Raw genomic sequence first — 25,740 nt, 5'->3', positions numbered from 1 at the left:
GAAAAAGGATAAAAAGAGATACTGTACATTTAAGGCAAAATTAAAATGCTTGACACCAATCCACTGTTAGAAACCTGTGCAAATGTTTGCAGCTCTGTCCATTGTTTTAGTATCATACACGTTAGACTGAGATTCAGCCCACAAGCTGCTTAATCTTAAGGAGGAGAGAATCTGCTGTGTATCCAAAATTGAGCAGCCAAGAGAGACTGCTTTAAGCCCCGAGGAATCCTCTCAGAGAAGCTCCTCTCTTCTCTACATTTCAAACAGAGCTGGTCCAATTAGTCTGTTGCATGCTGGTGAATCTGAATTAGTCACTCCAACAAAAGCTGATGCTCCCTTCTCAGATGTTTTCTTTATAAGTAATTTAACTTCTTTTTTAAACCCTGCCTTGTGGGAAGATCACCTTCCTCATAAACATGCTTCCAGCTTTATACATAGTCTTCCAAGCTCTGAAAAATGGACTTAAGAGATGCCTGAATTGTATCTGCAACACTTACAGCTCACGTACAAAACAGGAATTCAGTGTGATGCCTCTTTCAAGCCCAGATCTGTAACATGCAGAATTTGTGCCAGGCTGTAGGGTAGGACATTGCCATAGTCTTATAGGGACCATGTAGCTTCTCATCCTATGGCCTGGGATGCACAGATGTGGTGAGGGGCCACAGCCCCTTCCACTGTACCAGTACCCTGTGGCTGTGTCACTTACCTGCTCTGGGACATTAGGGGCCTTCTGGGTTCACTTCTTGCCTCTGTGCTGCCTTCCCAGCATATGGATGTGTTATTTCTAGATCTAACTGAACTTTTGAGTGCAAGTTTGCTCTGTGTGATGTTCCTGACTCCCTTCGTTTCTTCTTCCTTGCCCAGTGCTGGCGCATGGGCTTGTTTTGATGAGTTCAACCGCATTGATATCGAGGTGCTGTCTGTGGTGGCCCAGCAGATCACAACCATTCAGAAAGCACAGCAGCAAAGGGTATGTAATGGACATTAGGCAGACAAAAGAATCTCCACTTGAGCTCATCCAGGCTAATCCCTGTGTCTGCGTGTCTCTTCATGGAGGACCAGCCTCCAAGTTGCTTGGGGGCAACTTGGACAGACGTACTTGAGCTTCGAGAAGCGTGACTGATGCCCTGTCTGTAGCACATCGTATCGGGCCATTGCACAGTCAGCATCTCGGGTGGGTTTTGCAGCCTCACCGTAGTCTGTGCTGCCACAGTTGCCCACAGTCACAGACTGAAGTATGTCTCAGCTTGAGCTGCAGTGCCAGCAGACTTTGGTGTGGGAGACAATCTGATACAGATCCACTGAGCTGTGGTAAAGGCAACCAGTGTTCTGCCATGAGCTGCTCAGCACCACGTTTGTCTAAATGTGTTAGCCAAGCTTTAGTGGATTCACAAAACCCAATATATGCAGCAGAGTACATGCTCATACACACTCAGATCTGCAACATAGAGTGAATTGTTGGTTTTCATGGAGGCTCAGCTGTCAGCCAGTCTAGCAGCCAGCCTCTGCATTGTTCTCTGGAGACTCACAGGGGTTAAGACCTGAATCTCCTTGACTTTGGCTTGGAATTAGAAACTTGCTCTCTGTGAATTCTTCTGCATTACTTTATACCTGATCTGAAATTACTACCTACGCAGTTTTAAAAAGGATTTAGGTTTCTCTTTGCCCTCTCTGCCACAAATTAATTCAGGCACAAACTCTACTGCAAAATAAATAGAAAGATGCTTCTTTACAGCTGCAGCGATAGAATTCTGTTCAAGAGCCAAAAAAAAAAAAATTATCCTATCAGTAAATCTTCCATGAGCCCAGTTTCTTAAATGGGGAGGAATATTGCTGGTGACACTGGATTCCTGCAGTGGGGCCAGACTGAGTCACTACCATTGTGGGCAGCTGTGTGTGTCCATGCTTGATAATTTAACTACTGAAAGCCATTGTTTTCCTCTTGGAAGATTCTGTTACAGTGTTTAATTTGCAGGTCAGGCTCTGTTCTTTGAGGATGATAATATTTTTTATTTTCTAGGTGGATCGCTTCATGTTTGAAGGCACGGAGATCCCACTGGTCCCATCCTGTGCAGTCTTCATCACAATGAACCCAGGGTATGCTGGGCGCACTGAACTGCCCGATAACCTGAAGGTAAGGAGGGCAGACGACAGACAGAAAGTGGAAGGGTGGTACAGGTGCTCCATGCTAACTAGACCACCAGTGTGTCTGTGACAAGGATTGGGAAGTGATGCTTTTGGAAAGTTTTTAGTATCATTTTGAGATTTGAATCACATCTATAAGCAAACAGCACTCCTGAGATTGCAGTCTGCAGGGATGCTGCCCTGACAGGTGCCAGGGACACTCATGCTGTGTCCTCTGAACAGTCTGGGAGAGATGCTCAGCCTTTTCAGTTTGCTGGAAAAAGCAAGAAACAATAGTGTTTTGATCTTGTGTTGGAACTGTATGTTTCAGGCTCTCTTTCGTCCTGTGGCCATGATGGTCCCAGATTACTCCATGATTGCTGAGATCTCACTCTACTCCTTTGGGTTTAATGAAGCCAAAGTCCTTGCGAAGAAGATCACCACAACATTCAAACTATTGTCAGAGCAGCTCAGCAGCCAGGTAGATGTGATAATGTCCATGAATATTTTTTAAATGTGAGGCTTTCCTAGCCTAGACACAAAGTACCTGGATGCTTCTCTTGGTGCCTTGTCATAGTGTATCGCAAAAAGGTCACAATACCCATTTATCACCTACCTCCTGTCTTTCTAATCCTCATTTCTCCTCCTGAGGCTGGATTTGCATTCACCTTCAGTCCTAGTTAGGATTAGAATGGCAGGACAACTGAGCCAAGCAGCTCTGCCTGCTTCTCCCTCCATCTAGTATTTTTCTTCATCCAGTTATTCTTGTCTTCTTCACCCATAGTCTGTACAGCTGAGGACTAGTTAGTTGTTGGAAAGATCGCAAGAGCAGACTTTGATGAAGGAGCAGTTGTTCTGAAAGAACTCTCTCTTCTGAGAGGCTTGTTCTCTCTCATTTTTCTTTTCTTACCTGCTGAGTGCATGCATAGGTTCACTCTTTTTAGCTAGTGCTCCTGTATCTAATGATGTTGTTTCCTCTGTGCCTATTCCAGGACCACTATGACTTTGGGATGAGAGCTGTGAAGACTGTCATCTCAACAGCTGGTAACCTCAAAAGAGAGAATCCTACTATGGATGAGGTAAATGTGCTTCTGCCTCACACTGTTGCCACATAAGAGAGGCAGGATCTTTGAAGTTCTGAATTCTTAATCTTTGCAGGAGCTGATCTGCCTGCGGGCTATCAGGGATGCCAACATACCCAAATTCCTGCAGGATGACCTCAAGCTCTTCAGGGGTATTGTCTCAGATTTATTTCCCAAGATCAAAGAAGAGCCTGTTGATTATGGTATCCTGGAAGAAGCCATTCGCAAATCCTGCATCAAAGAGAATCTGAAGGATGTCGATGGTGAGGGGAAAGGCCCTCCACGAGCTCCCCCTGGGCCTGGGCTGTTAGTCCAGCACCCTGTGCTATGAAAGAGAGAGCTGGTCCCAGACCCTCTCCTCATCATCTTCCTTTACAGGCTTTGTGACTAAGTGCATCCAGCTCTATGAAACCACTGTGGTTCGTCATGGCCTTATGCTAGTGGGGCCAACAGGCTCTGGGAAGACAAAGGTATGGTTGAGATACTGTGCTGGCCCCTGCAAACCACCTATTGATGCAGAGCGTTGAGCTTCATGGAAGACTTGTACTCCGCTATTTCCAGGGGACCAAGATGCTGCCTTTTAGCGCTGATTTATAGCCATAGCAAAGTATATTAGTATCTCATTCTTTTGAGTTGGGAGATTAGACTGAGGCTTATTAGATCTGCTGCAGATTTCTAAGGCTGAGACATACTTTGACATCTTGAGATTCTTCAGGCCTCTTGCATAGATGATCTAACTTCCTCCCCCTGCATCTGGATTATTTTATTTCTGTGAATACAGCCAGGCATCTCCTTACCATGACATTATCCTTCACTACGTCTCCTTTCTTGCTGGGTTTTGAATACAGTTGCTTTGTCGTTACGGAGCCATGGCAGCTAACTCTCTTGCTCTCCTGCCTTTGCAGTGCTACAAGGTGCTGGCAGCTGCAATGACATCACTGAAAGGTCAGCCTGCAGCCAGCGGTGGGAATTACGAGGCAGTCCGCTACTTTGTGCTGAATCCCAAATCCATCACAATGGGCCAGCTTTATGGAGAATTCAACTTGCTCACGCATGAGTGGTAAAGTACAAAACCCGCTTTCCTTCCTTCCAGACGGGAAACGTTTTTCTTCTGGTCCTGAGCTCTTCTCTTCAAGGCTGAGAACAGTTTAGGATAGAAGCATAAAACCAGAAGCAATCAATTCCTTATCCTCAGCAAGCCACAATAGCCAGTCACAGCGATTTAAGCTGACATCTTTTATTGTGCGCTTGGCCCGGCTGCCAGCACATGCCCAGACAGTTACTGCAGCTCCGCTGGCAGCATTAGCTGCATAACAAGAAATAATTCAATTGCTTTGGAGCACATGCCCCTGCTCTAAGATACAGCAGCTTAAAACCACTTGTTTTGCTTCTGAAGAAAAGCGACCTCTGTACTGTGCACTTGAATTGTTCTGTATAAATACCCTGGTGGCCTTGAATGATGAGGGATGACTTTCAGACATAAAGGGGCATTTCATTCCAGTTACCAGGGCTCCTGCTTGCTTCTGTGGTTTGGAAGCAAGAGCCAATAGCCTGTTTGCCCTCTTGACAGCCAAGTCCTACTGCTTGTGTTTCCATATGTGACCTGAAGTTGACTTTGCAGCTCACTCTATCCAGAAGCTAAGGTGTGAGAAGTGGTGTGAATCTCCCTTTGGCTCTGCCACCCACCACTTGCTTGGGGACAAAGCTAAAGACTGTGTTCTGTAAAACCAGCTAAACTAAAATACGAAGCTAACCACCCTCTAGGAAAGGTGCAAGCAAATAAACATTACTGATGCTGAGACCCAGAGCTTCCCAGACTGGGCTCTGGTGTGTCTTTACCGAAGGACCTTTTATAGGATATTCCAGTTAAGTTTGACAGTTCATTTATGATGTAACTCTACCCAGGGGCAGCACACAGGCACATCAACATGACAAAAAGAAAAATACAGCAGCCGTGTAAAATGTATTTACAGACAAATCCATCTGTTTTAATCAGTTGAGCTTTCTAACAGACTGCTTTCCTTTGGTTTCAGTAACAATACCGTGGCATTCACTAGCACTATGAAATAACAAATAATTATTTATTAATGGGAGTGGAGTCCAGGGCCTGAACAGAAATTGCACTCCAGGTTTCCACGTGCAGATTAAGTTCTTGCTGTCAATGGTCAGCGTTCCTTGTGTATCTGCTCTCCTGTTCACCAGCTCCAGCACCACCCGAGTTCACCGGCAGCTGAGCATGGGGAACTTAAGTTATAAAGAGGGTCATGCTCTTTATGTTGGATTCACCCTCCTAACCTAGAGTTACTCAGCTGAAGCATCTGAATTAGCAGAGTACTTGTCCTGAGACTCCCTTTGCACTTGGTGGAGAAAAGGAGGCACCTCCAGAGAGCAGGTAACCCACCTATAGCCCAAGTGGATGCTTGCAAGGCCTCTTTGCTTTTCACTGAGGACAGAGATGTGAAAGGGAAACTTGGAATTTTATAGTTAAATGACATGAAGTCCGGATCCTAATGCCAAAAGAAATTGTCTCATGGTGCCACTCAGGCTTAGGCATATGTCTCAGTAAAAGAAAGAGTGAGATGGACCTTTATGCAGCTCATCAAGAAATGAGGCACAGGTATCGTTGGACACATGAACCAGAGTAAGATTCTGGCTCTGTTGCCTTGTATGGTGAAAACTTTGCATTGATTTCAGCAAAACCAGAATGAGCCAAGCCATGCCTTCCTCCTGCCTTCCAGGACAGATGGGATCCTTTCCTCACTCATCCGACAGGGAGCTGCGGCCACTGACACCATCAAGAAGTGGTACATGTTTGATGGGCCAGTTGATGCTTTGTGGATTGAGAACATGAACACGGTGCTGGATGACAATAAGAAGCTGTGTCTCAGCTCGGGGGAAATCATCAAGATGACAGAGGTAACTCATACCTCCCACTTTTGCTGCCTGTTTTCCTTCCTCCTTCCTGGAACAGACTTGCCTTTGACTTTCTATTTGATGCCTGTGATGGGCTTGTATGGAAACTGGTGTCTCAGTGGCAGCCGTGTGTTGGCCAGACCTCTGTGGTGCTGCACGAACACAATAAAAAGAGGGCTCCTGTAACAAAGGGAAAGATTTCAGCTTCACCAAATTATACTGAAAGATATATCACAAGTGATCAAGTCCTTATCCTCCTTTCTCTCCTTTTGCAATTTCCAGAGCATGACCATGATGTTTGAAGTCCAGGATCTGGCTGTTGCTTCCCCGGCCACAGTCTCCCGCTGTGGCATGGTTTACCTGGAACCCAGCATCTTGGGGCTGGAGCCCTTCATCGAGTGCTGGCTGCAAAAAATCCCAAACATCCTAGAGCCCTTCTCAAAGCAGCTAGCATCTCTCTTCAAGAGGTTCCTCAAGGTGAGCTACTATGCCGTTCCAGCCTTTCCATGGCTTGGAGCTTGTCAGCTCAGATATCGGCCAGCCTAGACTTGCCAAGGCCTGGATTTAAATGCCATTGTGGGAACATTCCAGACTACCAGTATACAAACTGTCCTGTGAATTTCCTGGGTTTAAAAGATCACTGATCGCTGCAGATGTGACTTAGTCTTGTTGGTCGTTATTGTTTGGTTTATTTCCTTTTAAAATTATCTTCTGGACAAAATCATCCCTTGTGCAAAGCCATTGCTTAAAGTACAGTTATTCCAGGGGAAAAGTTGTAAGAGCAGGTCTGGTCATTTCTACTCATCTCCCGATCCACTATTTGAATGAATAGCCCAGAGCTGCAAAGTAAAGGTCATAGAATCTTGGCACAGTTTGGGTTGGAAGGGACCTTCAAAGCTCATCCAGTGCCACCCCTGCCATGAGCAGGGACATCTTCACACAGATCAGGTTGCTTAGAGCCCTGTCCAGCCTGGCCTGGGATGTCTCTAGGGACGGGGCATCTATCCCTGAACACAAAGAAAGGTCTGAAGGGAGCAAACCATTTGACAGCAGCGATGGCACAAGATGCACGTCACTGTTGCACAGAACCAAGAGGCAGGCCTAGAGGTTTCTTGCGGCTAAGCCTGAACCAAGTTGTTTGACTTACTTTTCTCCAGTCATTGTGCTGGTACTCAGGATGCAGCATTCTCAGTCATACCCCCCCTGCTAGATGTAGCCTGCAGGGAAGTGAGGAGAAACCAGAACCTTGGAAGGTAAAAGCAAAGTCAGGTGTGTTGGATGGTGACAGTGAGACAGTTCCTGCCTCTCCTTACAGGATGCCATTGGCTTTGTCCGGCGGTTTGTGAAGGAGATAACAGCCTCAACAGACAGTAACCTCACAAGGAGCCTCCTCGTGCTCTTGGAATGTTTGTTTCAGCCCTTCATTCCCAGTGAGGTAGGATTTTGCTGCTGTCACTTGTGTGCACCTGTAACTCTTAAGGGCAGTAAGTCATGCAGAGGGTTAGTCACTGCAGAACAAAATGTTGGTGCAGAAAGGTTCATCTACATGGCAGAAGGCAATACAGCATCCTGCCAAGCACAGGCAAACCCAGAAGGATTATGCTTTGCCCACTAAAAGATAAACTCCCTGCCTACCAGGCTGGAGGGAAGAAGTTCACTTTTATATGTAGCAGAGGGAATTTTAAAATTTTCTACTGAATTTTCTACTGAAAGCAAAGATCAGAGCTAAGCAGTGATGCACCTCAGATTGCAGGTCTTTTGAGAACTGGTATTGAAGAGGGCTGGACAATTTTCAAATTTAAAAACCAAGGACTACATTCTTCTCCCAGCTCCTGTTGAGTGACATTAGTTCATCAAGGGCAGTCTCGCAAGTACACCAATGAAGCAGCAAGCTTTAATCCACAGAATGCATTGACAAGGCCTGTGAAAAACTGGCTAGAATAAGCTACATAGAAGCCAAGCAAAATTAGGAGCAATTAAGAAGAGTCTGTTTTCTGTGTACCTTAACTATGCCTGAGAATTTTACTTCTGCTCTTGTCTGGTTCCCAGGGAGTTAGGAGGATTCCCCAGGAGAAGATGGCTCGTATTGGAGAGCTGATTGAACCCTGGTTTATATTTGCCTTGATCTGGAGCGTGGGTGCTACTGGAGACTCCCAAGGTCGCACAACCTTCAGTTTGTGGCTGAGGGAGAAGATGGCAAAGGAAAAGGTGAGGAGAGGAAAAGCAGATCCTCTCTTATTATAGAGGAACTGGTAATGAGGAATGGGTATCAGAGCTGCTTGAATGTTTGGAAGCTTCCGATGGGCTGCTTCTTGGGATCTGGTGTAACAGGTCTGCTTCAAACTTCAAGGTTGCCCTGGAGCTGGAAGATCTGGGAGAGAGACCTGACGCCCCTGCCCTGGGCAGCACCCTGTTAGTAAACTCTTCCTTGCAGTAGGGCAGATCCTCCTGTGAATTCACGGTGGCAGCCAAGTTCACCCCAGCTTTATTCCCACAGATCCAGTTACTTTTCCCAGAAGAAGGACTGGTTTATGACTATAAACTGTATGATGCTGGGCTTAGCAGTCCTGAAGAAGATCTGGATGAGGAAGTCATTAAGGAGGTAAAATATTTCACTTTCAAACCCAAGCTGAGAAATTTGCAGGGAGGGATCAGGAAGCAACACAGTCCTGCCAGATTTGGTGGGATTTTCTCATCAAGGGTAAATAAGAAAGGGCTATAGGAACCAAGTGAGAATGTTTAAAGTTAAATGAAGCTTTTCATTGAAGGAAGAAAGCAGTTTCTTGCCCTCAGGGTTATAAAGCAGATCTTTTGAATCTGAGCCAAAGGCTGGTCAGTTCAGACCTGAGTGCCTCTGCCAGTGCTCAGGAAAGTGAGAGGGCTCTACAAGTGTGGCTGCTGGAGGAGGACGGGGAGAAGCTCAGATGGAAAGGTCTACCTGTGTTAGAAAGCAGTGCACAACAGCTCAAGAGCTGTGTGCAGCAGTCTGGAGGAGGAGCAAGGCAGACAAATACACCATCTTTTTCACGGGGGATAGCAGAGCGGTAGGGCATGCAAGGCCCATCTGACTGACAGTCAGCAGGCCCTCGGCTGAAAGGCAAAAAAAAAAAAAAAAAAAAAAAGGAAAAATGCTTCCCCTTCCTGAAACTGGAGTCAGAGCTAAGTAAAGAGCCCTACATGAGCGTCAGATGCTTAGCAGAAGCTACCAGTATTGACTCTGTGGGAAGGCCACATGGAGTGCTCAGGAATACACATTTTCTCAGTGTTCTCCAGCACATCCCTGATAAAAACCTCTATCTCACTTGTGTAGTGGGCTCTGGGAGGTTAGTCTGTGCCTTCATTCCAGCACGTGTCATCCATGTCTTGTACAATTGCAAAATATCCATGTGCCACTGAGTGCAACACAGGCAATGGCACCAGACATGAAGATAGGATCCAAGCTAAGCCCTCTTTGTCCTCTGCTGTGGGGACACTCACAGGGTAGGTCAGCTTAGGACAGAATTCCCATTCTTGGACAGATCACAAGTGCTCCATCACCCTTTGATCCCAGTTCTCAGACAGAAGGCAGATATGTTGCTGCTGGAGCAATGATGTCTAACTCTTGGGCTACCTCCTTCCCAAAGGAAGTGAGTCAGGCACTCACAGCATTGCTGTGCAGAAAGGTAGGGTTGGCAAGAGTAGACAGGGGGTCTGGAAAGCTCAATTCCTCATCAGAATCTGAACTACTACATAAGGAGCTGTGATGGTGAAAACTCAGCAGAAATACTGGTTTTGGATTCCCATAGGGGATAGATGCAACCACCCCCTCTAAACACTCCTATACCTTTCAGGTGTGCTGGGAGCCGTGGCTGGACCCTACAGCAAAGTTCACCATGGTTCCTGATACAAACTTCTGTGACATTATTGTGCCCACGATGAACACAGTCCGAATGGCCCACCTGCTGGGGCTTTTGCTCACCAACCGTAAGCCAGTACGTGCCCAACCTTGTCTTTGGTTTTTTAATTCAAACTTGTTCTCTTCAACAGGAGCACCTTTTCTTCTCCCAGTACAGTCAGAACCTAACAGCTACCTGATACTTTGAGATTACTTCCCACTCTCATGCGTTTTTAATTCTCTGCTCAAAAGCTGTGACTAAGCAACAGGAGTTCTCCATTCAGTCCCCAGGCACCATGCCAGTGCCCCAAAAGGGATATCAACACTCAGTTCTTCAACCAAAATGCATCAATTGCTGGATAGCCCATCACCATCCCTCTTTACCTATTCCCTGTGGTTCCATTTAATACTTCTCTGGTTGGATTCCCTCCACGCCAAAAGATCTGTTACCTTGAACACACGTCCTTACTGAAGCAGCGAGCCTTCTGGCCTCCCCCAGCCTTTGAATGCCTAAGTGAGGAGTAACCTGCATTTCCTGCAGCAAATGTCAGAGAGCTGGGAAATGCAGACTGTCTGCTTGTGCTTCTAGGTTCTCTGCATTGGTCCCACTGGCACAGGGAAGACTCTCACAATTACAGACAAGCTTTTGAAGAACTTGCCTCCCAGATACATCACCTACTTCCTGATGTTTTCGGCACGCACCTCTGCCAACCAAACCCAGGATCTCATTGACAGCAAACTGGATAAGAGGCAAGTTTCCTTTCTGTGTTTGCAAAGGCAGTATCCCTGAGCTCAGTGTTTCTATCAACTTGGCCAGTTAGTTTCATGCCAAGACCTGAAGAGGCCCCAAGTATATACAGCTGTGGGAAACAAATAGGAAACACACCAGATCTGAGCTGGGCTTGTGGGACCCAGTAATAACTTGATACAGTGGCAAGAAAGTAAGAAGGATTAGTGGGGGTCTGTAAAAGTTGCTCCAATTCTAGTTATTCCAGAAACACTACATTTCACAGCGCAGGTGTGAACATGGGAGAACATGCGGCTGCTGACCCCCAGTTCCACCCACCATGGTCAGCTGCTTCTCATTTTCCTCCCTGGTCAGCTGCTGGTTTGAAGTTTCCAAAAGATTTACAGGCTCAAGCTTTGATTTTATTTGCACCTCTATATTCATTGATACTGTGCATTAGTAGACAAAACTTCACTCCTGTTTGGAAAGAAGCCAGTGCCTCAAATGTTGCGCTGGAACTTTTCTGTGCAAAGGCCCATATAAAGGGGTATATGGAGTGTAAGTGCAAGGATGGCTGAAACTGCTGGCTCAGGAAGCCTGTGGAGAAAAAACAGCTTTTGGGTCAAGGTAGGAGTTACACTGCAACGGGAGTTTCCCTGTGTCCTTATTTGGCTTCTGTCCTTACAGGCGAAAGGGTGTGTTCGGGCCTCCAGTTGGGCGGTACCTCATATTTTTTATTGATGACTTGAACATGCCTATGTTGGAGACATACGGTGCTCAGCCACCCATCGAGCTGCTGCGGCAGTGGATGGACCATGGGGGCTGGTACGACAGGAAACAGATTGGTATGACCCAAATTATTTGCCCAGTACTCATGGCAAAAGTTGGCCTGTTGATAGATGTGCATACCTGCTGTGGAGATGTGTGGCAAGGGGTTTTAGCTACAACTTGTCATTAATTCCTGATTTTCCACTCTTCAAGGTACCTTTAAGAAGCTGGTAGATATTAATTTTGTCTGTGCCATGGGACCTCCTGGAGGAGGAAGGAATGCTGTCACCCCACGCTTCACCCGCCACTTCAACTACCTCTCCTTCACAGAGATGGAAGACAGCAGCAAGAAGGCTATCTTCTCCACCATCCTTGGCTGCTGGATGGGTATGTTCTGCAGACAACTGCCACCTTCTCTTCATGTTACAAGTCAACCCAATGATCATAGAGGTTGGAAGGGGAGGCATTAATACCGATGATCTGATAAAAGTGTTGGAAACTGGAACTTGCATTAGTTTTTTTGAAGATGATTTTTGGAAAGTGTTGTTTGAATCTTAGCAAATAGTGTCAGGGCCAAACTCTGGTGGTGCAAATCAGCAAACTTCAGCTTTGGCTCTCACAGTTTCATAAGGTGTTCCATAGCCTAGGCCTTTCAAAGAGGATTTTGTTTGTGGTAAGTGCTGCAGTTATCCTTCACCTCAGCAAGTGGTAACTCAGGGTTTTTGTCTTCTTCTAGATGGACTCCTAGGAGAAAGAAGTCACAGAGAGCCAGTGCGTAAGTAAGAGCAGAAAGATGAGAGTGAGAGACTGTGAACAGACCAAGCTGATGGGCACAGCATGGCGTAGCTTACCTGTGCTTTCGGCAGACAGACACTTGCCCAGACAACAGCCTTCTGTGGAAGCAAAGCCTTCTGTTACTCTCCATCTGCTGCAGCCTGTGGACAGCTGAGCAGGGAGGCTCTAAGCATGGTGCTGCAGCCACCCAGAAAAAAAAGGTTCATTTAGAGTTAAATGAGTGCTCTTATATTTGACAGGGTGGGAATTTAGGATCATCTTTGCAAATGTGCCCTCATCTGCAAATCTGCTGGTAGGAAGGAGTGAGAATAGCGAGCTATGAGAAAAGCAAAGCTGAGTTCTCTGAGTGCTTCCAATATTCACAGGCATCAGTACCTGACTATGAGCTCAGGGGCACACTGAAGCAACTAGCTGTGTTTTTAAAAAAGTAAAGAAGGTTGGAAATAATGAAAAAAAAAAAAAGTATAAAATGCCAGGGTGTCAGAGGAATGTTTATAATGATTTGGATTGGAAAAAAAATATTTTAAAAGTATTTTATTTGCTTAAAACTGGCAGGTGTGTTTAAATCTTATCAGACTATTGCATAAGAAATTATTCCTCAGTGGCTTTGCATTTGCTGAGCTCAATGGATTGCAGGGTGGTTTAGCTAAGAGGACACTCACACCTTCTAGCTTAAAAGTAGCTGAGACTCCACTGAGGGAGGACTACAAGGAAGGAGAAGGAAAACCTGCCTGTATTTCGGGTAGGCACCAACTACCTGTCTGGCAGTGTCTCCTCTCCCCTTGAGGTGCACAAAGTCTTAACACTGCAGAATTGTTGTGATATGTTCTCTTCCCACATTTGCTTCCCTTGGGTTGGAAACCCATTGGCAAACTGTCCACTGCAGTGAACCAGTGCTTGGTCAGGTCCCCATGCAGTCTCTGCATAAGGAAGCAGAAGAAAAGTGTGTTCTTGTCCAAGTCCTAGTGACACCTCTGGCACTCAGTGCCACCCATCTGCACTGGTAGGACCTTCTCAACCCAGAGTCACCACCTCGGCATCCTCTCCACCTTTCTCTGTCTCTGCAGCAGAAGCAGTTGCAGTCAAAGACTTGAATGAGCCCTTGGTTGATGCCACTATTGGTATGTATTTGACCATCACATCCCAGCTGCTGCCTACACCAGCAAAATCACATTACACCTTCAACCTGAGAGACCTCTCCAAGGTGTTCCAGGGCATGCTCATGGCCGAGCCCGGCAAGGTGGAGGTGAGTCCTTCCATCAGCACAGCCGTGCACCCTGGGGAAGACCAGAATAGTTCCAGTTCAAGCCTCATTGACAGGCCTGCAAACAGGCCTCAATTGCTTGTTGAAGCTACATTTTGGTACAGTTCAGTGAATGTGGTGGACTTCTCTTTGGCAATATTGCCAAGTACCCATAGCAAAGAGACCCTCCCACCACCACCCCAGCCCTTCCTTGTTGTGGAAGCAGATGAGTGGCCACAGGGCGTCAATACGACACAGCCTGTCCATTCAGGGCTGGATGGAGCCATAGGGGACCAGACAGGGGACCATGTGGGGACAGAGGCATTGTCCTGTTACCAGCTTGGAGCAATGATGTCTTGTGTCCCTTCGGCTCTCCTGACGACCTTGCTCTGGCTCCAGCCTAGCCAGTAGGGATTGACTTATCACAGCAGGTACTTTGGACCCCAGTTCTGTGCTACACCAGAATGAAAGGATCTTTCCAAAAAAACAGAAGAACTTCTGGAAACAGTAAAACATAAATCAAACTGGGGGAAGATAAGGACAAACAACATGAAATTTAAATCTCTTAAAGTCTGACATATGGACAAATAAAGGGGGGATTAGCTGAAGCTGTAATGAGCTCTCTGCAAAGCAGCTGTTTCGACAGGGGTTGTTTTTGAGAGGAGAAGGGAATGCAGCTTCCTCCACCCAGTTTTCTCCGCTCCAGCTGCTACTAGCGGGAGTGGAGCTGGCCTCACGCCGGGCAGGAACCAGCTTTCCTGACAGTCAAGCTCTTAATACTTCTCTGCTTCTCTCATGGGGGTGTTTTGCTGGGGTTTCCTACCAGAACAAACTGCAGCTGCTGAGACTGTGGTACCACGAGAGCTGCCGGGTATTCTGTGATCGCCTGGTCAGCAAGGAGGATCGGACCTGGTTTGACAACCTGATGAAGAGTATGATGGAGGATTTTGACACCACTTTTGAGGAGGTTGTCCCCTCCCAGCCAGTTCTGTTTGGGGACTTCATGGAGCCAGATGCCATTGTCAAACAGTACGAAGCAATCAACAGCCAGGAAAAGGTAAGGACCCAGGGAATCATGATGATGTGAGTTATGTTGACATCTTCCAAGTCTTCTACAAACAAAAGAAGACAGTTAATGGTAACTATGGGGCTACTTGAATTGAAGGTGTCTGGAACCACACATCCTGTCAGGGCTCTCCTGTGAAATCCTACCCCAGATATGGATGGTGGCTGCATTTGGTGTGATGGGAAGTTGAGGTGGAACAAGCTGTCTCCGCATTGCCATCCTGGGGGCAGCCTGCTATGCCAAATCTCCCAAGTGAGCTGCACTTGGGACTGAAAAGTGAAATTTACTGGAAAGAAATGTCGCATTACCCCCAAACAATACTACTTTTGCCATTAAAGGCTTCACAATTGACCTTTACAAGTAATTAATGTTACTGCCAGATTCCCTGTTGGAGAAGATACTGCGAGTACATTGGTAGTGATAATTAAGCAAAGGCAATGAGCAGTGCATTTTGCACTCATTATCAGAAACAGGTGATTATCCTGTTGTCTCTCCTTTTGTGATAGCTGTGTGGCAGGGACTGGTAATTAACTGAGCTTTCCAGTCTCTTGCACAAAGTGGGTAGGCCTGTCCCACATCAAGGTGAGCAGGGCTGAGACAGCCAGGCTTACCAGACCGCTGCACTGTCCGCTGATGGGCGCAGGACTTTGGCACATCATCAGGGATGTCGGCACTGTAGGAATTCCAGCTATGTTGCTTGCCGAGGTTCACAGTGAGATTGCTAAGTGGGTAGGACCAAATCCTACATGTCTTCATACTTCAGCTTGTGCTCTGGCCTGAGGGTGCTGTTGAAGGGCAGGTGGAAAGGATGCCCTGAAAAGGACAGGAGAGACTGTTCCTATGCTGTTCTGTGCAATGGCTGGACTGGGAGGACAGCGTGCTCCTCTGCTCATCCACAGCCAGCAGGGTTTTCTTCCAGCACCTGCCCTTTCCAGTCAGGATCCCGACCACGGGATGCAGCAGCAGGCACTGGTCAGCCATAGAGTGAGGAAGCTCTCCCAGAGGGAGGCCCTGGAACAGCATGAGTCGGGCCACCATAAGTTATTTTCTTTTAACTATGCCTTGCTCTTTCTTTGGACAAACAGCACTATTGGGAGCAGCAGACCTTAGTCACTTGCCTGAGTTAGTTTAAGGTCACTCTTCAGCAGTTCCTGCCACCACCACTCACTGAATTCAACCCAGTTCCTCTAAGAGCATGGAGCAAGGAGACCCATCACCTCCTCACCAGCAGCTGCTCCCAGACCCTGTTGAGCACCGGGCTCTGCCGTCCTGCTTTTCTCTGGTAGCCACAATTGACTGTTTGTGCCCACAGCTGAAGGCAGTGATTGAGGATTACCTGGAGGAGTACAATCAAACCAACACCCCAGAGCTGAAGCTTGTGCTCTTCATGGATGCAATACAGCACATCTGCCGAATCAGCCGGATCCTGCGGCAGGCTCCAGGGAATGCTCTTCTCCTGGGTGTTGGGGGAAGTGGGAGACAGTCTCTCACCAGGCTGGCATCTCACATGTAAGTAATGTGCTCCCGTGCATCTATTGTGCAGCAGAATCTCTTTTCCTGCCCTTCCTGCTAATGGTTACACATTTTACTGATTGCTGACTCTTCAGAGCTCTCAAGAGCTAGGGCTTAGTTAACATGCACATCTACACTAGAAAAATCTTTCCTGGGAGCTGGGCAGCAGGAATGCGAAGACAGGAGTTACTAGTGACAAGTGATCAAGTGACACTGGTAGCCTGGCAAGTAGGACCCATGAGTCTTGAGAGCCAAGAGAACTCAAGGGGGAAACATGAAGGGCCAGGGAACTAGGCTGGGAAGCAAATTCTTCCAGCTCTTAATATGTGGTGTCATCCTGGGAAATGCAGCCACGGTTCCCAGGGCCACCAGCCTCTGGGGGCAGCATCACAAAAAAAAACATGTTCAGTTGCTCTCTGCACACTGAGGCGCTAGGCTCAAGAAGCACTGTGACTTTGTGAGCTCATGCAGTTGTAATTCTGGTTTCTAGCTCAGGTATCTCTGCTTTGAGTAGAACATGCTCTTGGGTTGGTGGCTGAACATGCACAAGGACAGACGTGTGCTCAGGACTCATTGCAGGAAAACAACTTGCTTGAGACCTTTCCCCCTGAGTCCATGACACGTACTCAGAATTGATGAAAGAGGAGATTTTAATTCGATATAACTCCATAGGCTTTTCTTTCCTTTAGGGCAGATTATGAGTGTTTCCAGATCGAACTGTCCAAAAATTACGGCATGACCGAATGGCGAGATGATGTGAGGAAGATCATGATGAAGGCAGGCATTCAAAGTCTGCCCAAGACATTCCTGTTTGTAGACACACAGGTACAACAACATTAGCATGGTGGACTCCATCTAAAAAGGACTCGGAAACAACTCTCTAAGCTCAATAAATCCCCATAAAGAGGGTTGAGAATCTTGGTACAAACCAGGCACAACTTGTGTGTCTTTAGTAGCCTACCTTCATCATCTTATAAAAAAGCTGCAGGGAAACTAAAGGTGGAGCATCTGTTGCTAGAGGGACTGTAGAGCTGTGTGTGAGTGGGCTGATTCTTATGTTGCTCAGGAAAGCCTCTTTCTGCTCCATCCGAGGGTTTGGTGGGATGAAAGCTTTCAGACCCAGATGCCTGAAGCTAAGCACTACACTGAACACTGATGCTAGAAGTCCTAAATAACATAATTCTCTTTCTTTTCAAAGATACCAGTAGATTTAGGGCCTTATGCCTGCTGGTTCCACAGGATAATGTTGGCTTGTAACTGTAAACTCTTACTTGCTAATGACTAGGCCAACTTCTGGAATTCATGGTTATGTTCCCCACAGGCTTTTTCACTGCCTTCATTAGCACAGGAATGAAGCCCCTTCTGGCAGTGCCCTAAGCAGCGAGATGAGCATCTGTCAAATGCTGCTTATTCTTGCATCCTCGTCCCTGCAGTGAGAAGCATATCTGAGAGAAGGGGGGGCGTGGGAGGGTGCATTTACTCAAGTAGATGGATGCTGTGTATTTCTGATTTAGCAAAGGTGGAGAGGTGAGTGTAGCTCTGCAGGGAGATCATCCCACAGACTCTGACACATCCCTACAATTACTCTTGTCTCCCACATCGATGAGCTTTAACCTAATAGCAAAGTGTTCTGTGCTGGAAGAATGAAGACCCAGAGCAACATGGTGCCTGGGGTCTGTTTGCAGTCACTGCAAGTCAGTGAGCGAGGCCCTGAGTGCAATTTGTGTGTAAGGAGACAGTGAATGAGCAGAAGGAGACTTGTTCTCAGACACATCCCCCACCCCTGAACTGGCTGAACATGGCTGTTCCATTGGAAATGCTGGGCAAGGTCAGAATATGCGTTACTGGATCTGAGAGATCACAGAAGTGATTTCTTATAACAGAGGCTGAGGGCTAGATTTATCTAGAAGCGATCCCCATGGCATGTGGAGACATGACTATCTTTTGACTTAAGAAATGCTTTTTCTTTTTTTTTTTTCCTTTGCTATCATCTACGTAGATAAAAAATGAATCCTTCCTTGAGGATATCAACAACCTGCTCAACTCAGGTGACATTCCCAATATTTACAGCCTCGATGATGAAGACAAGATCATGACAGCTATGAAGCCTGTTGTTCGAGATCTAGGACAGCAGCCCACCAAGGCAAATCTGATGGCTGCGTACACCAGACGGGTTTACAGCAATATGCACATGGTCCTGTGCATGAGGTACAGTTCAGGGATAGGACTTCACCCTGTCAATGTTAATTATTTCCTCCTTGGCCTTTGCCTTGCATCACTTTGTCATAGGACCTTTGTTTCCAAGCCCCTGACTTTAGGAGGAGTGAGGTTTGCATACCACCTTCCCATAGGACTGCAGACTGTTTTTTTACACTTTGCTGGTTTCAAGATGAAGTTTGAAAAGTTTAGGAAAATAATTATATGTGATCCAGATTAAATACAAGCTTCCTCCTCCTTCATGCACCATTGAACTGTTTGTTACAAAAATATCCTGCTTGAACTGGGAGCTCGGTTGCACCATGTTTACTCATTAATCTAGCGCACAGTCCATGAGCAGCTCGCTTGCTTGTTTGCAGGAGGGGGGCCAGAAGGTGCAGGGCATTATCAGTGCAAGTACCAGAAGAATTGGGGTCCTGATCTTCGTCTGGTGGTGCAGTCTCTGCATTCGCCTGCTTAAACTAGACTTCAGATCACTTTTCCTTCTTACTCTTTAAGTGTTCTCCCTAGGGAGAGACCCAAAACACATCATCCCACAACTATCTTAATAATTCCAGTATATCCCCAGGACTTCCAAGGAGTGAAGTGCAACGTGCACGGAACTTTCATTCCCTATTTCTCTCCCTCCTTTTTCCTCAGGTGTTTCCCTTCCTTCTTCCTCTGTAAGAGTTCAGAATCGTTCTAGGGAAATAGGAAAGCTGTTTTATCCTTGCATCTATAGATAATTATAACATCTCTTTTCTGGATGTCTTTCCCTCAGCCCTATTGGAGAAGTCTTCCGTGCACGCTTGAGACAGTTCCCCTCTCTTGTGAACTGCTGTACCATTGACTGGTTTAACAAGTGGCCTCCAGAAGCCCTGCAGTCTGTTGCCTCCTCCGTCTTGCAGGAGATCCCACATCTTGGTGCCAGTACTGAAGACATGGATGGGATGGTAGGTGCCACATGCAACACGCAAAGCATGGTTCTTGTGTGCAAAATGTGCCATGTCTCTAGATACACAGACAATGGGTGCAGGACACACCTGCAGAAGGGTCCTACCCTGTAGCAGAAATGTTTCATGCCAGGGTCATTCAAGTAGAGAACTGGTTAGTTTTTGTATGCCTTGAAATGGCCACGTCCATTTGTCACCCTGTCTCTCCGTGGCACTGAAGCTCTGCTGGGACTGTACTTCAGGGTCTCTGGACATGCAAGCCCCGTGTGCTTTCTGTGGGCATCACACTGACTTGCCCACCACACATTCAGTACTGAATAAGATTGTTTCTTTCCTTTCACCTCGTAGGTTCAAGTGTGTGTAGAAATCCATCAGAGCGTGGCAAAGAAGTGTCAGATGTACCTAGCAGAGCTGGGCAGACACAATTATGTCACTCCCAAGAGCTACCTTGAGTTTCTCAACACCTTCAGTTCCCTGATTGGAAAGAAGAAACAGGAACTGAAGACAGCCAAGAAGAGGATGAAAGGGGGCCTGGACAAGGTTTGTCCCTCATACCCAGGAGAGGTTTGGACCCCCCCTTACCTACTCTGAGCAGTGTACTTACAGCTGCAGAGATGCAGTGAGATGCCCTACACATCTCCTGTGTAACAGGAGAAAACTCATGCTAAAGCAAATGAGAACTGTGCCTTCTGTAGGGCCAGTCTTTCTGAAGGTCTGTAACAGCTCTAAAAGAATCATGGTCCCCAGTCTTTGGGGACCACAAACCTCTCAGGATGTTTCTTATTAACCTTTTAATGGAAAGCCCTATAACAGCAACATTGTTCTGCTGGCTGATTGCCATGAGCTTACAAAGTAATGCCTATCGTGCGGGCATCGTTAGGCACTGCTGTTCACAAGCACAGCACCAGCTTGTTGCTTAAGCAGGGACCAGGGTGGTACCTGCTTTGTAGAGCCTGGCCCTGGGCAGGGAGCAGCCCCCAGGGCAACACAGCCCTTTCCTGGGGTTTTCCGTGGCTGCCACCTGTGCTCTCACTCTGCTCTGCTCCCACAGCTCCTGCAAACAGCAGAGGATGTAGCAAGGATGCAGGAGGAGCTGGAGTCTGCCCGCCCTCTCCTGGCACAGGCAGCCAAGGACACGGAGGCAACGATGGAGCAACTGCAGGTACCACTGCTGGACTGGTCGCCTGAGCAGCTCTAAGCCCAGGCTCCTGTTGCCAAAAGGGGTCACTCCCCCACATCCCATCCCCGGGGAACTGGTCCAGCGGCAGCCTGCCCCTGCTAGCCCAGGCCTCGGGGTGCACCACATACAGTCACTTGTGCCAGTGCAGCAGAGGGAACTGTCCTCTGCTGACTGTCACTGCCTTCCCTCCTCCTTGTGTTCCTTCCTGCCTGTCTTCTACTGTGGGATGGCCAGACTGAGACAGAGAGAACAGACACTAACGTCATACAGCTCTGCATGCAAAAGGGAAGGTGTCTGCAATCTCTCATCTTCCCACGTAGTTTTGGGAAGGTGGCCTGATCCACTCACAGAAAAAAAAAAAAAATGGCTATATTCCACATCCCCTTGACACCTCCTGGTAGAGTTTTAACCCTGGGATAGACAGAAATGATAGTTTTAGAAACAAAACCCTCAATGTATCTCCTTACTCCTACTCTTTGCATCCCTCTGCACCTTTTCCCTATGCTAAAAGGAAAAATGGGTAGAGCAGCTAATTCCTGTAGGACACAGGCACAGCCAGAACTAGAGCTTGTGGATGATCTCTACAGGCTGGCAAAATGCTCTTGCCAGTATGATGCAGAAAGGTGATCCTCTCCCGCAGCTAGGCCCCAGCACGTCTCTGCTGGAGGAATATACATGACCTTCTAGGACAGCTGTAATCCTTACCTAGCAGTGCCGAGCCAAGCCCAAGGGGCGCTCTGGCTCCAGCACACTTCTGAGGCTGTCTGCAATGTTGCAGGTGGACACAGCTGTGGCTGAAAAGACAAGAACCGCTGTACAAGCTGAAGAGATGAAGGCCAATGCAAAAGCTCAGGCAGCTCAAGCCATTGCTGATGATGCTCAGAAAGACTTGGCTGAAGCCCTCCCAGCCCTGGATGCTGCTCTTGCCAGCCTGAGGAACCTCAAAAAAAATGATGTTACAGAGGTAACTGGGTCATGGGGGAGGGTGGTAGGAGCTGGGTCTGGTCCTAGACAGCCACTCACTTTGCAGCAGTAACCCTTCTATAGGCTTGCAGCATTCTCAGCCTCTTGCAGCACCTCTGTCCATCCCGCAGAGCTCACACAATGGGCAGCTGCCTATGCAGCTTCTCAGCTTCACAAGCAAAGAGTTTCGAAGGGCAGAGAGGCAGCAATGGGCTCCTCGGTGTTCCTACATGTTGTTTCCAAATTGTGCCCAAGAGGGTGTTGAGGGGAGCTCACCCCACAGTGCTTGTCCGTGAGGGTCCACAGTGCAACGCCAAGCATGGGACGAATCTGGCAGCACGGTGTCTGAACCATCAGGCTCTTTTGAAAGGGGATTCACCACAGGCAGAGAAGAGGAAGAGGCAATGGCTGGTGGGCTAACTTAAAGGAATACTGGCTTGAAATAGGACAGTCAGAGAAAGGAGAGTGATTCTGAGCCTGCCAAGTGTCACAGCCTGTAGCCAAGAGAGGTACTCAGCAAGTACAAGACTTTGCCACACAGGGAGTAACAGCTGTGGAGGGGAGGGACTTACTGCTCTGCATTTGTGAATAACAGACCTTTTTATTTCCCACAAAACATACAAAACTCCTTTCCCCAACAAGTGGAGAAAGACACAGTGTCAGTACCTTTGCCCCCAGCACCATTCCTCTTGTAGAGCTGGCATGAGGAGTCTCCTGTCTATGCAAGGCTTCCAGTGCCAACTCACAAGGTGCACTAAGTTCTTACACACCATCTAATCCCCCCACACCAGCTTAAGGAGACCCTTCATTTAAGGAATAAGCTCCATGCTTCTTTTTAAGCCCAGCTGCTGGGCTATGACCCAAGTAACCTGTCACAGGAGCCAGAACCACAAGAGTTTTCCCTTAGTCCAGGATTATGACCAAGCCCAACCAAAAGGGGACACCACATGGCAGGGAGCAAGCATCCATTTGATCTACTCCTTTTCATAGAGCTGCTCATTCATTGGTCCTTCAGAGAAAGCTGACGCCTGCTTCTCCAGCTCTTCCACCACCTCTCTCAGCCGATCCTCATTGCAGTAAAAATACACATAAAGGTTGCGCTCTGTCTGCAGGAGAGGGTTCTCCAGAGCCCTGCGCTTGACTTTCAAGTCACTCAAGAGGTCTACCAGCATCTGCCAGAGGTTGTCCTGCATGGTGCCCAGTTGCTGCATCAGCTTGGTAATCTCCTGAGGGGCAGAGCCCAAACACATGTGAACATGCAGAAAGAGGGGGATTTCCTCCCACCCATGGAACAGCTCAGCCCACCAGAAACAAACCGCCCACCTGGCTCTGACCTCCAGACACACCAGTCCAAGGAACAGCAGCAGCTTACTGGGCCAGGGCACCCCAATCTCTATACTTAGTGTATGTGAAACATGGTCAGAATCACCTTTGTCCCTCAGCCAGCCAGTGCCTCACTGGACAACTTCTGGGACAAGGCAAGAATCGGGCCAACCTCCTCTCCCTCTGTGGGCTGAGAGGCTGTAAGTTCTGCCCCTGCACCCAGGGCGGATGGCACAGGGGGCTCCGGCTCCCAGCCCTGTGCCACCCAGCAAGGCCCAGTGCAGCAGGAGTGCTTGCTTACCGGAGAGGAGAGCTGCAGCTCGTTGGAGCTGTTGTACAGCAGCCGGTAGAGCTCCTCTGTGAACGTCTCCAGGGCAGGGAGCTGGGACATAGGAGCTGCCAGCTGTGCTTCCAGCACCCTCTGGTCCTGAACCAACTGGGAGCAGCGGGCTGCCAAGGTTTCATAGCTGCGGAAGAACTGCTCCTTCTGATCTTGCCCCACCAGCATGTCCCAGAGCCTGCAGGAGGGGACAACCAGTCAGCGGTGTGAGCAGTGTGCCATTGCTGAGGGTACATTGTACACTGTGTGACTGGGATGTAAGCAGCTGTGGTGCAACAAAGAGAGGACAGCCGCTCCTCGTGAGCAGCCCATGTCCTGAGGTCTGGTAACAGCAACATAAAGGACCAGGCTGGCTCAAGATCCAGTCAGGCACTCCTTGCTGGTGTACACCAGCACCAGCTGCTCCAGGGCTGTGCAAGCCTGTCAGTGCAAGACACCTAACCAGAGAAAGCCCTTGCTCCAAGGACTTTGTGCTTCCTTCTGGCCCAGCTCTCCTTCTCCTTGGCTAAACACTTGCCTATACAATCTTCACCTTCACATCCTAGGAAACCCTCTGTTTTCTCTACTCATTCCCTTCTCCAAGCCCGTACTTTGCTGCATCAGCCCTAGCCACCCAGGATGAAGCAGATGCCGTCTTCTGGATAACTTCACACCATCATGGTGTCGAGGTGGCCCTGCACTGGCAGAAGAGCACTGCTAGACTGCCTGGTAGCTTGAGTCTGCTGCATGCCTCTTCCCTCCCCATGCCACCTCCTCCACATCTGGTTTGTTCCTCATGCACACACACACCCAGGCCCTTACCGTACAGCAGAGAGGTCTTTGGGGTCTATCCATATGCGTGTACAACGGTTCTGGGAGGAGCTGGCATCTCTGAAGTATTCCTGCTGCTCCCGCAGCCTGGTCTGGGCTTCCCTCATAGCCATTGCCATCTCCCCCAGCTGAGCAGCCCTCTGGTCCAGCTGCTTTTTCTCACGTTTCAGCTGCAGTTCCAGCAGTTCCAGGCGGCTGTGCTGGCTCGCCAGCCATGCAGCCGCCTTCTGCTGCCTCCCCTCGATGTCCTGCAGATGCGCAGCTTCCAGGCTGAGCTGCCTCTGCAGGACGGGCAGGAGGGAGAGACGGGCCTCTGCCCTCAGCAGGGGCGGCAGCTGGTGGGTCAGGGTCTCCATGATGTTGCAGCGCTGGACATGAAGCTGCATCTGAAGCATGGCAGCCTGACGCAGGAGCTCTGCTTTGACGGCATGCTGTGCAGGGAGGTGACAAGACAGTCTGGTGTCAGGGTGCATCGCTAGCTCTGCCAGCCCCTCCTGCCATGTCAGCTGTGCTCCGGCATTGGAGAGGAGGGACTGCCACAGCACAGCAAACCCTGCTGCGGGGGGTGGTGGAGGAAAGGGAACACTGGCCTTACCTGGTTCTCCTCAAGAGCTTCCAGAGTCCTCTCAACCCACTCCAGTGCAGCACAGTTGCCCTCCACTTTTGCTGACATGACGATAACCTCCCTCTGGGCACAGATACGCGCTTTCTCAATTTGGCTCAGCTCCTTCCAGAGGCTGTCCTGGTCTTGCAGTAGCTCATCTCCATCAGTCCCAAGGCTTTTTGGCATCATTGTTTGCTTAGTGTCCATTGTCTCTGTGGCTTCTTGGCTGCCATCTCTCTCCTCATCATCCTCCATGCTCAACACCTCTCTCCCATGCCTGCCCTCAGATAGCAGCTCTGCCCTCAATCCTTGGACCAGTATTCCCTGGCTTGCTGCTGCCTCCAACCATGGTGTCTTTGCACACTCTTGATAAGGAGCTCTACTTGTTCCTTCCCGTATTTCCAAGTCTGAGTCCATCTGTGTCCCAGCCTCCAGGCTTTCCTTCAGGCTGCTTTCTTCCAGTGCACTTGCTCCCTGAATATCTGGAGCCCAGATGCTCCCTGGTAGGACCTGCTGGATGAACCTCTGAAACTCATCAGTGGCCTGTTGTTCTAGCTCCATGTAAGGGCCAAGATCCATCTCACACATAAGTGCTGGTGGCCGGCCCTTCCCCTCATACCACTCTGCCAGCTGCTTTGCAGCCTTGCTGATCTGGCACAGGACAGCACTGGTTTGGAAGATCTCCACTTGCAGGTCTGCCTGAGCCTCCTTCAAGTCCTGCTGCACCACTTTCTCTTCCTCCTCCAAATACCTCAGCTCCTGCTGCAGGTTGGCTGTCAAAACCTGCAGCTTGTTGTGCCGCCAGAGCAGTCGGTCACGATAGTCCTTCAGCTCTTGAAGCTCCTGTCGCAGTGCCTCCTCATCCTCTGGTATCGTGCTTGGGAGCTGTGGCACCTGGAGGCACGTCTGCAACGCCTGCTCGAGGGCATCGCCTTCCAGGATGGGCTTGCCTGCAGCCAGCAGGGCCTCGTAGGCGTCCACCTCAGCCGGGCTCAGCACGTTCTCCTCACTCACCGTGCGGCAGAACCAGTCGAGGAACTGCTTTGTCTGAGGGCAGTCAAAGAGCCAGTCAAAGTCCTCCTCACAGAGGCTGTCTGCATGGGGGTAGAACAGCCTCAGCGTCGCCACAAACTCTGCCCCTCTGTTGACTGTGTTAGATGGAGAGGCCTCAGAGTGTGCCTGGCTGAGCATGGCAAGGATGGTCAGCACTAGAAGGGAAAAAGGAGCCATCCTTAAGGGTCCTGACACTCACAGCCATCTCAAGGGT

At 48.6% G+C, this 25,740-nt stretch overlaps 2 protein-coding genes across 2 annotated transcripts in view; one reads left to right on the top strand and one right to left on the bottom strand.

Moving 5' to 3' along the window:
* Positions 1–25,740, top strand: part of DNAH1 (dynein axonemal heavy chain 1) — a gene marked incomplete at both ends in the record, with an annotated part of 69,251 nt that overhangs the window by 30,624 nt on the left and 12,887 nt on the right. The window contains 26 exons of the mRNA XM_082060341.1: positions 865–970; positions 2,021–2,134; positions 2,456–2,605; positions 3,117–3,203; positions 3,283–3,469; positions 3,585–3,676; positions 4,112–4,266; positions 5,945–6,122; positions 6,402–6,596; positions 7,435–7,554; positions 8,169–8,327; positions 8,617–8,721; positions 9,950–10,090; positions 10,583–10,743; positions 11,408–11,565; positions 11,702–11,875; positions 12,225–12,263; positions 13,351–13,529; positions 14,353–14,583; positions 15,905–16,101; positions 16,794–16,929; positions 18,104–18,312; positions 19,082–19,253; positions 19,602–19,793; positions 20,305–20,415; positions 21,212–21,397. Of these exons, the coding sequence (XP_081916467.1) occupies positions 865–970; positions 2,021–2,134; positions 2,456–2,605; positions 3,117–3,203; positions 3,283–3,469; positions 3,585–3,676; positions 4,112–4,266; positions 5,945–6,122; positions 6,402–6,596; positions 7,435–7,554; positions 8,169–8,327; positions 8,617–8,721; positions 9,950–10,090; positions 10,583–10,743; positions 11,408–11,565; positions 11,702–11,875; positions 12,225–12,263; positions 13,351–13,529; positions 14,353–14,583; positions 15,905–16,101; positions 16,794–16,929; positions 18,104–18,312; positions 19,082–19,253; positions 19,602–19,793; positions 20,305–20,415; positions 21,212–21,397 (3,934 nt within the window). The remainder of the gene's footprint in view (positions 1–864; positions 971–2,020; positions 2,135–2,455; positions 2,606–3,116; positions 3,204–3,282; positions 3,470–3,584; positions 3,677–4,111; positions 4,267–5,944; positions 6,123–6,401; positions 6,597–7,434; positions 7,555–8,168; positions 8,328–8,616; positions 8,722–9,949; positions 10,091–10,582; positions 10,744–11,407; positions 11,566–11,701; positions 11,876–12,224; positions 12,264–13,350; positions 13,530–14,352; positions 14,584–15,904; positions 16,102–16,793; positions 16,930–18,103; positions 18,313–19,081; positions 19,254–19,601; positions 19,794–20,304; positions 20,416–21,211; positions 21,398–25,740) is intronic.
* LOC309443408 (HAUS augmin-like complex subunit 3) lies at positions 22,371–25,703 on the bottom strand (the record flags this gene model as incomplete). The annotated part of the gene is made up of 4 exons (XM_082060329.1): positions 22,371–22,622; positions 23,021–23,237; positions 23,861–24,300; positions 24,465–25,703. 4 exons carry the CDS (start codon positions 25,701–25,703, stop codon positions 22,371–22,373), a joined length of 2,148 nt encoding a protein of 715 aa, XP_081916455.1.

The sequence above is a fragment of the Streptopelia decaocto genome, assembly GCF_964273445.1.
Source record: "Streptopelia decaocto genome assembly, chromosome: 8".
NCBI classification, from domain to species: domain Eukaryota; kingdom Metazoa; phylum Chordata; class Aves; order Columbiformes; family Columbidae; genus Streptopelia; species Streptopelia decaocto.
This window is presented reverse-complemented; position numbering and strand designations above follow the sequence as displayed.